Here is a 12,709-nt window from a genome sequence, read left to right as displayed (position 1 = left end):
AGGGCAAAAAGAAGATTGTATAATGAAGGATTAGATCATATCATTAGGAATGATTATATAGGTATGCCCACAAAAAAGAAAAAAAATTAACCCCTAAGTTATTGTTGCATATGAAAGACAACTTTATTAGAAACAAAATGCAGTTTTTAAATTTTTAAATAGCTTGAAAAATAAGGGAGATACGATTTTTTTCATTATTTTTTTAGCCCGCATTTTTTGGCTAGACTTTACCATAACAAAGTGTTAGAATTAAGGGTGGTAATTTGTAAAGATTTCGGTAAAGAAATACACATTAACTCTAAACCACTGGTCCAATTTTATTAAAATTTGGAATACTTGGGTTTTATGGATCAACAAATCACATGAGCATGTCTAAAACAATGTGAGACATCTCCATCATACCATATTTACCTTTTCATGACAACCATGAAGCTGTTAATTTTCAGATTATCGTCAATAAAATCCAAATCGCTGGCCCAATTGACATGCAACTTAGCATGTGAAGGTTTTATGGGTCAACAAATTACCTGAGCATGTCAATAACACTGCAGGACCTTCCTCTTGGATAGTTTTTGCTAACACCTATCACGTTGCCATGTAAACAAAATCAAACACAAACTGGACGCATCAGGTTCATGGGTGATATGCCTACATATAATGCCGCTAAGCTCAAACATGAAGTGATCAACAATCTTAAGCTTCTCATTTCTGGGAGAAAATAGGTTGATAAACTTGTTTATGTAACTTAAAATTATGCTTATTGATGCCTTACCTTAATATTTTTACTCGGAAAACTATGTTGCCGAGTTTGATAACCAAATTTCCATTTAAATCGCAGAAAAATTGTTTCTATTTCAAGAATTGGGCATACACTTGCAAAACAACAAGGTAATTTGAATATCTTGCGCATGCGCTTAACGCGGGAAGCATTCAAATTAAACTAAACAAAAGCTAGTGGGCCGCAACAAATGGCGATTTAAACAGTACATTGTCGACAGTGGCGCCGCGCGTGGATTCGGGCGTACCTAAATGATAGTACCCCTGAGAATGTTCAATATATGTATCAGATAAGTTCAAAGGAGGTAGAGAGAAAGAGTTTGGTTTATTATCATTTGCTAGATTTTCATTTATCATCAGTTATCTGTCAATTTATTATTATTTACTATTTACCTGTTTGTTTATTATTTAACTATCCCCATGCATTTATTTGTTATTATATTATAATTTATATTTATTTTTCTTTTATTTATTTATCATTATTATATTTTTTCCACATCCGACCTAGTTATGGACCAAAAGGTCTCCTGTCGACATGCTCCACCTTTGTATATATTTTTTTTTTGTAAAGGTACTAAGACAGTAAGAATGTTAAATAGGTTTTAAAATGTATGAACATTGTTTGTTCCTATATATTATTTTCTAGTTTATTCATTATAGTTCAGAAAGTCCCCTACATGTTTGCTTTGGCATTATACTCATTGTGTATTCCTTCCATAGAATACACGAAAATGGACCTGACCATGGAAGAGCTCTTTGGCCGACGAGAGTCGGCGGAACGTGAGGTGCGAAACTCTGATGATGATGATGACGACGATGGGCAAAGATCAGATGACGGAGGTAGCGAGGGAGATAATCCGATGTTTGGGGCAGACGAAGCAGTGGAAGTACCCGAGAACCAAGGTAAGACATCTGAAACCGTCCCTGTGGAATTATTGTAGGGAGTAAGTGGAAGTGGAGGTAGAATGTAGATTGAGGGAAGTGAGTGGTTAAAAATTGTAATGAGAAATAGACAATTGGGAATGGATACTAAAAGCAGATTATATGAAGGAGTGATTGCGCCAACAGCACTGTACGGGGCAGAAACATGGAATATAAGAAAGGAGGAGTTTGAAAGTGTTTGAGATGAGGTGCCTGAGAAGTATGATAGGGGTGACTAGGCTGGATAGAGTTAGAAATGAGGAGGTGAGGAGGAGAATGGGGGTGGAAAGGGAGTTGGGAGATAGGGTGGATGAAAGAGTATTGGGATGGTTTGGACACATGGAAAGAACAAGTGAAGAAAGACTAGTAAAAGAGGTGTGGAAGTTGTGAACATGACCAAGGATGAGATGGATGGATGGGGTAAAAGGGGCATTGGAAAAGAGGGGAATGTCTGTTGAGGAAGAACGGGAGAAGACAGAAGGTAGTGGTGAATGGTTGTGTGTGGATGATGCATGGAAGGGGGTGGGTGGGGGATGGGGGTGAGGGAGTATGTGTGAGAAATAAATTGAAGGACAAAGAGAGATGGTTGCCGATTTAAATGAAGTGGCCTTGCTGTGGATTTGTTGTTTCTTGCAACACTGCTTCTGACCCAGGACAGTGGGCAGGATGCAGGGATGACCCGTCCTCCAGGAGGAGCCAAGAAAAGAGGGAGATAGGGAGGGGTGGTGGATGGGAGTGGAGTATGTGGGGATGGAATAGGTGGGAGTGGATTTTATGACTTTGTTTTTTGGCTACCTTCCTTGTAAGGGGGAAAAAAGCCATTGGTATATGTATGTATGAATGCTTGAGTTCATAACCCAGTTAGATCCCTACTTAGTATGGCATATTTCAAAATATAGGAGTTCCGTAAGTGGAAATTTTCTTCCCATGGCCGAAGCTACCTGCGAGGAACCTTTTTAACTAAGGGCTCGGAAGGTCCACTAGCAACGAGAAATTTCTTGGTCCAAGTTATTTTAGTTTTTTGCTGACGTTATCTACGTCTGATTTCTTTATTTCAACAGGACCCGAGCGAAAGGTCGTAGCACCCACGAGAAAGGTTGTAAAGAATCCGATACCCAAGTTGGACATTCCCAGGTGAGTTTGCGATTACATTTTGCATCATTTAACTGCTTCAGTTATTTGTTTATTCGGTGACAAGGTTTGTCTACCTTTGTGTTTCTTATTTACCGTCATTGTAATCTTTCGTTTCTGTGACCACTTAGACTGTTAGGTCCGAGAGGCATTGGAATATTGGAGAAAACCTTTCGGGACGTTAAGTTTCAAGGGAAAGGTCACGAAATTGATGATTTGAATTTACTCTTAAAGAAGCTCCAACATTGGGCCCACCGCCTCTTTCCGAAGCTTACCTTTGATGACTCCCTTAAGCAAATGGAGAAACTCGGATCCAGGAAACAGTTACAGGTAAGATTCTTCGTATATTTAGTATGAGGGGAATGTCTGTTGAGCAGAAAAGGGAGAAGGTAAACAGTCCATTCTTCTATCTCTGTTTGGTACAAAGGTGTCTGTTGAGCAGAAAAGGGAGAGGATAAATGGCCCATTTTTCTCTCTGTAAATTTGGTACAAGAGGAATGTCTGTTGAGCAGGAAATGGAGAGGATAAATGGCCCATTCTTCTATGTATATTTGGTACAAGGTGAATGTCTGTTGAGCAGGAAAGGGAGAGGACAAATGGCCCATTCTTCTCTCTATCTCTGTATATTTGGTATGAGGGGAATATTTGTTGAGTAGATTTACAAAGGCGGAGCATGCCGACAGGAGACCTTTTGGTCCATATCTAGGTCGGATGCGAAAAAAATCATAATAATAATAAAATAATAAATAAAAACTATAATAATGTAAATAACAAATAAAATACATAAATAAATGCATAGGTATAGTTAAATAATAAACAAACAGGTAAATAGTAAATAATAATAAATTGACATATAACTAATAATAAATGAAAATCAGACAGACAAATGATAACAAAACAAAAACAAATAATACAAAATAAATTATAATCATTACAGCATCTTGCTTAGGTGTTTATCTAAATGATTCTTAAAGCTTCGAACTGAACTACATTGCACTACCTGTGCAGGAAGTTTATTCAATTCATTAACTACACGGTTGGCAAAGTTGTTTCTACCTACTTCCAAATTGAATCTATTTCCGGACAGTTTGAGACCATTGTTTCTTGTTTGATTCTCATTCAATGTGAAAATTTTGTCACTTTTGATGTTGTCAATTCCCTTTAAAATCTTAAAGACCTGTATCAAGTCACCTCTGAGTCTACGCTTTTTTAGGGAAAACAGATTCATATGTTTTAGTCGATTTTCGTATGATTTATTTTTGATATTTGGAATCAGTTTTGTGGCTCGCCGTTGTACTTTTTCCAGTCTGTCAATGTCTTTAATGAGATTCGATGACCATATGGAAACAGCATATTCCAAATGTGGACGAACTAACGATTTATATAGCTTGTTAATGAGTGATGGACTTTTGAAGTCAAAAGATCGCGCAATCAGTTCCTAGAATCTTATTTGCTTTCTCAGAGGCTGAAATACACTGCTTGGATGATTTGAGATCGTTACTGATAATTACGCCGAGATCTTTTTCACTATTCACTTTTGTTAACGAATTTCCAAATAACTTGTATTCGTACTTACTGTTATTTTTACCTATGTGCATTACCTTGCATTTACTTGTGTTAAATTTCATTAGCCACTTTTCAGACCATTGCTGTAATTTATCTAAATCTTCTTGAATATCTAATTGGTTTGAGTGATCATTTGCCACTCCGCACAGTTTTGTATCATCAACAAATTTGGAAACAGTAGATTTTAGTCCATGGTCTATATCATTTATATATACTATGAATAGAAGTGGTCCAAGAACGGAACCCTGAGGAACTCCACTTGTAACATTTTTCCATCTAGAAGTTTTTCCATTTAAAACAACTCTGTTTTCGACCATTCAACCAATTACTAGTCCAACCTAATAGGCTACCACTTATTCTGTGTAAAGCTAATTTAGTAAGTAGTCTTTCGCGTGGGACGGTATCAAAAGCTTTTGCAAAGTCTAGATATATTAAATCTATATTTCTTTTGTCATAATTCGAGATAGCTGTGTTGTAGAATTCGAGTAAGTTAGTCACGCAAGAATGTTTCCGTCTAAAACCATGCTGGCTATCATTTATCAAACGGTTACTTTCTTAATAATGTTCGATAGCATCTCTGATGTAACGTTAGCTAGCTTCCATTCTCTTGGGACATCATCGGATATGATGGATTTCTTGAAAATAATTTCTAATGGAACAACAATCTCATTTTTCATTTCCTTTAAGACTCTTGGATGCCAACTGTCAGGCCCTGGTGTTTTATTAACTTTGGTCTGTATATTTAGTACAAGGGGAATGTCTGTTCAGCAGAAAAGAGAGAGGATAAACTGCCCATTCTATCTGTGTATTTGGTATGAGGGGAATGTCTGTCGAGCAGAAAAGAGAGAGGATAAACAGCCCATTCTGTCTGTGTATTTGGTATGAGGGGAATGTCTGTTGAGCAGAAAAGAGAGAAGATAAAGGGCCCGTTCTCGTTATTGACGGGATGGTCAAGTGAAAGCATACATATTCATCAGCTGTATCGCCCACATCCAGATTTTTTTCTGCTGTAAAATCCTTGCAGTGGATGTGCTGTGTCTTGTGACGCTGCTTCTGACCCAGGGCAATGGGCGAGATGCAGGGATGACCCGTCATCCAGGAGGAGCCAAGATAAGAGGGTGGAGGGGAGTGGAGTGTGATAGGGATGGAATGGGTGGGAGTGGTTTTTATGACTGTTTTTTGGCTACCTCCCTTATAAGGGGGAAAAAGCCTTTGGTTTTTGTAAGTAAAATCACTACAGCAATCTTATTTTGTTTCCTCAGCGACTTATGTAGAATGTCATTGGTTATGCCGGAGAAAGATTACGTTCTTCAATCGTATCGGATTCCTTCCCGAAAGCTGTGGACCGTCAATCTGCTCCAGCAGCCATAGGAAAAATAGCCGAGTGTGTTAACTCCTTTATATGGAGGGTGGCTGAGTTATAGGAACCACCTGCGTGAACTTTTAGTTGGCAGCAGTCCCGTCTGCTCGGACAGACAGTCTAGGGAACGACAACAACAACAACAACAACTTTTAGTTGGTCTTCAGTGTTCTTGAAGCTCACTGGCCGAGCAGGTTAGGGCGTTGTTACTTGCGGTGAAGCTCGAGGGGATGGCGGTTCGAACCCTGCCACCGGTGAAGTTGGACCAAGGGCATTGGTTCGTTAAATTCCATGCTACAAAGTCCTCTGGGAGGGGCACCGTCCTAGCCTCCCGATAAGGGGAAAGTTTGTGACGTTAAACCGTATCATCATTGTTAGTGCTCATAGAATGATTTATATTAGTCCATAGAAGCATAATGACAGAATGTCATAAGTATTTATTTTTTATTTTATTTTCTATTTATGTTATTTATTTTTGTTTGTTTATTTATTTCATTTTATTTTATTTTTTATTATTTTTTATATGAAATGGGTGGGAGTGTTTTTATGCCTTTCCCTTTTTGGCTACCTCCCTTGAAAGGGGGAAAAAGCCTTGGTATATGTATGTATGTATGTATTTATATATTTTTTATTCATTTATTTTATTTGTTTGTTTTTTTATTAATTTTTTTTTTATTTATTTATTTTATTTATTTATTTATTTATTTATTTTTTTTTTTGTAACTGAACCTTTGTTTTTACAGAATCACATCAGAAGGATCCGTCTTGATATGTTCGTTGTGTCGGAGGAAAAACCCGAGAACGAGGAGGAGGAGGACAAAGTCCTTCGGGGTAACGAGCCTGAAGAGGACGTCTTTGATGAACTACTGCGTCAGAACGCACAAAACATGGCTCATACGACTGTTGTGAGTTCCACAAGCGGCCAGGTGAGTGATTTTTATTTTTTTAGCAAGGCAACCCATAGGCGGGATGCCTTGAGCTCAATAAAAAATGCAGGCGAGCAAAAAAGTACTCGACTAAATATTCTCCGTGACTGCCAGGCGAGTGGTTTTTTCGTTGTGTTGGAATTGAATTATGCCACACTAAACTGAGATTTTTTTTCTTCTTCTTCCATTACAAAGGAGGAGCATGCTGACAGAAGACCTTTTGGTCCATAACTTTGATCCCCAAAAATATATATATAATAATGATAAGTAGATAAGATTATAATAATGTAAATAATAATAAATAAAATAAGTAAATAAGTGGGTAAAGTTAAATAATAAACAAACAGGTAATAGTAAATAATAATAAATTGACAGATAAATAATAGTAAATAAATATTACAGGGGGCCTACCTGTCTTCTTAATAATAATAAGTGGGAGATATTAAATTGTTTCTGCCTTTTTATGCAGTGCTCAGCTTCATTCTGTGGTAAACATCATCATTTTGGCTCACAAAATATGAACTTAGATTTTTCGTAAGTGCGCGTTTTTTAGCACTTGTTTCGAATTTAGGCACATTATGGCATGGACACAAAAATTTATGAACTCCGAAGATGAGCCCTGGGCAGGGTGCCTCGAGTCACAGGGTTTTCTGTAAGCCAGAAATAGTGCGATAAATTGGTCCCGGGAATACGTCATACGCTCTCTTGACTCTTGTTGACAGTATTCTGAACGTACTTAATGAACCTCCACAGAGCCTGACCGCAGAGCAACGTGCACGATTGGAGCAGAGTCGTGCAAGGGCAGAGGTGCTGCTCCGGGCCCGACAGCTGCGGGCAGAAGCCACAGCTCAGCGGGACTTGGAAGACGAACTCTTTGGACCACCCCGGGAGAAGGAAGACGCAGAACACGAAGAACTCTTAAGACTGCAGGATGAGATGGAGGAAGAGTGGGAAGCGAAGAGTCAAGGAACACAGAAGATCACAGCGGCAAGGAAGAGGGCAAATAGCGATGCACGAGAGAAAGGTAAAGTAGAAAGGTGCGGCTGCTGTCGTTTGTTGCAGCAGCTGGGGTAGTCTTGTTAGTGTGGTTCATTTGGGTGAGGGTGTGGGGACTCCACAGCACTAAAACACACACACACACACACTAGATAGCTCATTTGGTAGAGTTCCTGGCAGTCACTACGGTGGTCTGGGTTCGAATCCCGCCCAGGACTGAAATAATTTCAGTATTGTCAAGCTGCAAGTCGTTACTCCAACTCTCATGGGTGAATTGGGGTGTATGTGCATGTAATGTCATAGCATTACCCATAGATTGGTCATATGAGCTCTGAGCTCTCTTCCGGGAGGGAAATAGCTGTTGATCACAAGTCCAGCACCTGATCCAAAGACCAAGGTGAAGGTGAATACACACACACTCACACACACACACACACACACACACACACACACACACACACATTAAATAAGAAGAACTGGGGGAACAGGAATTGGGGGACTGGAAGAGCTGGGGGAACTTCCCCCCCATTCCCCCAGTTCCTCTTAACCCCTTCCATACGGTGCCGCACACGTAGGCGTCATGAGGAGCAAGTGGATTCGCGACGCTGCCATATCGGCGTCTTGATTATATTTATTGTAGTCGCCCCTGTGTTTTTACATTCTCCCAAATGCGCCCTGAATCCCATTCTCTGTGGTTTTCAAAATTCGCGGGTGAAAGAGAGAACGATCGATATAAGCGGTGACTATATTTTATGATGCGAATATTATTACGACACGTCATACGGCTGGCATTGGCTGCTGCCCGCGAGATTTAAGTTCCGTACTGAAGTGGTTAACCCCTTCCATACGGTGCCGCATACGTAGGCGGCATGAGGAGCAAGTGGATATGCGAGGCTGCCATATTGGCGTCATGATTATATTTATTGTAGTTGCCCCTGCGTAATGACATACTCTCTAAACTGTCTTCATCACATTTTTTATGGTTATCAAAATTCATGGGTGAAAGAGAGAACGATCGATATAAGCGGTGACTATATTTTATGATGCGAGTATTATTACGCCTCATCATACGTCTGGCAGCTGATGCTGCCCGCGAGATTTTGGCCCAGAGTGAAGAGGTTAATTAATCTCAGTCATGTGTGTTACAACTATGTACTTGAAAAATCCATAACAGGCAAAATGTCGTACGGCTCCGTCCTCTCATTTGGTGTTTATTTCGATAGACTTGTCGGCAAGTGCCACTTTCATACTAATCGCAATATGTTTGGTATGAAGCTCTTCGGAAATGTTCTCATCGAAAGGTCTTGTCTTTCAGGTGATGACGAGGAGGAGGAGGAGGACGACATCACGAGTGGACGAGTGAACAAGAGGATGAGGAGAATAAGCAGCAGCAGTTCGGAGGATGACCAACTACATATCGACTTGCCTCGGACATTTGACGAGGGAAGAACATCGCCAAAAGCTGTTGATGAGGAGAATGGGCCATCGCGGGGTAATGTCGAAGACGGAGGAGAACCTTTGCCAAGTACCAGCAAGAAGAGTGGATCATTGCAAATCGTCACTAATCGTGTCGGGTCACCACGAACTTTCGCCAGGGAGGAAGAGGAGCCATCGTCTCAGATGATATCTGCGAAGGAGAGCGAAACACGAGAACCTGTCAACGTAGAGAACGGGTCGTCACCGAACACGATCTGTGAAGAAACTGAAGCGCTACGTCTGCATCTTGAGAGTGAGGAGAGTGCCGTGACTCTGCCAGGAGTGCATCTGGAGGCAACAGGAGACAGGACCCTAGATAAAGAGGAAGGAAGAGAAGGCACTGTGGGAAGTATTACAAAGGGCAAAGACGAAGGACAGGAAGCGGTCAGGGACGGAACACCTGAGTGTTTGGAAGAAGAGATGCTGGCGCTCATCAACGACTGATTGGTGTAATCGTAGGGTGTGGACGTACGTGGAACAAAGAAACGTATCAGCGTTCTGTAATGATGTACATATGTATGTGTGTTTGGGGGAAGTGAATTTGAAGAGATACTGAAGGAGAAGAGGTTGTTGTTGTTGTTGTTCCCTAGACTGTCTGTCCGAGCAGTCCCGTCTCCCCAAGGAATGCCACAGCCGAAACTGGGTTTTCCCACAAATCCTTTATAGAGTGTATGTTGTGTTGTTTGCATGCATGATTGTGTATAATGCAGTCTTCCATTATGTGTTGTATGGTATGGGGTGAAGTGTTGCATCCTGGGCAGCTGTTCACAATGCAGTCATCCAGCCTCTTCTGGTAGCTTAGAAGTGCTGGATGGAGAAGAGGTTATAGTATTTTGTGTCACATGTAGCAGGGACTGGAGGAGTAGAGATGAATTTACTATTTTATAGAGTACATATGTATACCAAAGTCTTTTTCCCCCTTACAAGGGAGGTAGCCAAAAAAAAAAAGAGGCATAAAAACAACTCCCACCCATTCCATCCCCACATACTCCACTCCCATCCACCCCTTTCCCTCCCTCTTATCTTGGCTCCTCCTGGATGATGGGTCATCCCTGCATCTCGCCCACTGCCCTGGGTCAGAAGCAGTGTTGCAAGACACAGCATTTTATAGAGTAAGGAAAGCAAATAATTGGGGTTGATAAAAAATGTCATGAGGAATGGTTGTCGGAGGATGTACACTCAAAGACGATTGTATGAGGGAGCGATTGAACCCACGGCATTGTATGGAATTGAGACTCGAAACTTGAAGGAGGTGGAAAAGGAAATATGTGTAAGATGAAGTGTTTGTTTACAGGGACGGACAGAGTGAGAAACGGAGAAAATAGATGGATAGAAGTGGCAAATGAAATTGATCAGAGATAGTTGAGATGGTTTGGGCATATGGAAAGAAAGAGTGAAGAATGTAAGAATGAAGGAGACTGCAAGAGACCATAAGGCCTACACCAGACACTTCCATGTCCATTACCACCAAACATCACCGTCCATAAAGTTATCAAACCTTCACTTAAAACAACAAATAATTGTTTCACCACTCACTACATGGTTGCTAAGTCTGTTCCATTCGCTAACCAATCTATTGTTGAACCAGTTCTTGCCGATTTCTTTATCCATACAAAGAGCAGGGAAGTCCAGTGGATGGAGGGAACTTGAGAGGAAGGTAAAGAACGAAATGGACGGATAGGGTGAAGGGGGCGTCGGATGCGAGAAGAATGTCTGTTGAGCAAGGAGGAGAGAATGCAGAAGAGAAGTAAAATACAATTGATGATAAAATGGTGTAACCTCAAGAGATTTCTTGCCTGCTAGGCACCTTAACTTTCACTCTCCTGAAAGACGCAGAGTGCGGGGTGGTCTAATAAGAGGGCTTCAAGTGGATCAAAGGCTTTAACAAGGGTGGTGCAAACAGGGTCATCATATAAAGAAAACAGGGCAGGACTTGCAGTAATGGATTTAAACTGGACAAATTAAATTTAAGAAGGAAATAGGCAAGAATTGGTTTACTACTAGGCTGGTCAATTAATGGAATAACAGACTTAGTAACCATGTATTGAGCGCTGAAACTATCAGTTGTATTAAGAAAAGGTTAGACAACTTTATAGATGGGGATGACAGGTGGACATGGAGCTGCCTAGTGTAGGCCTTATGGTCTCTTGCAGTCTATTTCATTCTTATGTTGACCGGATGAGGCAAAGAGCTTGTTGCCCTGTGGTGAAGCTGTGGAATTAAACTAACTATGGAGGTGGTCAGTCTTGTTGCATTCCTTCTAATCTGAGCAATAGCAAGGAACAAGAAGACTCACCCACGAGGACCAGAGATGGAGGAGGCAATAAATGGGCGAGGGATTTCAAAGGAGGAGCATGCCGAGAGGAGACCTTTTGGTCCATAACTAGGTTGGATGCAGAAAAAAATATAATAATAATGATAAATAAGAAATATAATAATATAAAAATAAATAAGATAAACTTGGCAACCCACCATGATTAGGGAGAAACTAGGCAGCAACTCCCCCTGACTAGGGAGGAAGGAGCATTTGGTGTATATATATATATACATATCAAAAGAGAAAAATAAAATGGCTTCCATTTATAATTTTTAAGACAAATATATCCTTCCTATAGGAAAATCTCATGACTCAAGAGAATCCTAGCGCGATCATTACATAAAGGTAGGAATCGCCCCTGCCATCAAACTACGTACTATGGTGTGCCTTGAAATACTTAAATGCACAAAAATGTGATGTGTATAAACCTGTGTACATTATGTTAAATGATGTAACTTATGGAGTTACCTTGTGATTTGTATGAGCAATAATTTGATGTAAGTTTATGGAAATTTGTAAGATATTTTTTAGTTTTATTCCCCTTGACACTACATACAACCCCATGAATACTACCGTCATGGGATTTGTAAAGTGTTGGTCAGGTGATGGTACAGTAAGTGCATGCAGGAGGAAGTACCATTTGATGATGCATTTACTCGGTCACATTTACCAATAGGCCTAAGGACCACTGAAACTAATTTGTCAATTTATTGGATACTGAAACAAGGAGCTGGTAGCTTTACTGCCAGACAGGTACTGCATTACAAAAAAAAACAAAAAAAACTGGGGGTGTATCTCTGTCAATGCGTTACTAATTTTAATTTCCTTTAGACTGATTTTGATGAAAAATTTAAATGGACAAGTATTTACTTATGAATATTCTTAATGAAATAATACAATTTCTGTCAATGTGTTACCAATTTTTATCCTTTAAACTGATTTTGATGAAAATGGGGAAGTATTTACTTAGTACAAATATTCTCAATAAAATAATACGTACAAAGTTAATATTTCCTATTCTAAAGTATAGAATAACCAGAACTGGGTACTTGCATTATCGCTAGCGTTACTAACGCACTACCTGCCTGGCGGTAGCATGCCCAGGTTTGTGTATTTACCTAGTTGTATTATACAGGAAGGGAGCTATGCTTGTGGTGACCTGTCTTTGTATCTTTCGGCATCAAGTTTTTTTTGTTTTTTTTCTTCTTTCTTAAAATCTTGAATTTTGTTTGCACACAC

The 12,709-nt window shown here is 40.1% G+C and overlaps 1 protein-coding gene across 3 annotated transcripts in view; it reads left to right on the top strand.

Annotated features, from left to right (window-relative positions):
• LOC143031712 (uncharacterized) overlaps positions 1-12,377 on the top strand; it is a 12,972-nt gene extending 595 nt beyond the window's left edge. For 2 of the 3 annotated variants that reach the window (XM_076195909.1, XM_076195908.1), the window contains exons 2-7: positions 1,498-1,680; positions 2,760-2,832; positions 2,961-3,159; positions 6,499-6,681; positions 7,435-7,705; positions 8,993-12,377. In XM_076195909.1, the coding sequence (XP_076052024.1) occupies positions 1,509-1,680; positions 2,760-2,832; positions 2,961-3,159; positions 6,499-6,681; positions 7,435-7,705; positions 8,993-9,597 (1,503 nt within the window). In that variant the 5' untranslated portion in view covers positions 1,498-1,508 and the 3' untranslated portion in view covers positions 9,598-12,377. The remainder of the gene's footprint in view (positions 1-1,497; positions 1,681-2,759; positions 2,833-2,960; positions 3,160-6,498; positions 6,682-7,434; positions 7,706-8,992) is intronic. The other variant, XM_076195907.1, reaches the window with a different exon arrangement.
• The last annotated feature ends 332 nt before the right edge of the window (positions 12,378-12,709 follow it).

The sequence above is a fragment of the Oratosquilla oratoria genome, chromosome 12, assembly GCF_046742065.1.
Source record: "Oratosquilla oratoria isolate Oo_2021 chromosome 12, ASM4674206v1, whole genome shotgun sequence".
Lineage (NCBI taxonomy): Eukaryota > Metazoa > Arthropoda > Malacostraca > Stomatopoda > Squillidae > Oratosquilla > Oratosquilla oratoria.
The sequence above is the reverse complement of the archived record's forward strand: the minus strand, read 5'-3'. Positions and strand labels throughout refer to the sequence as shown.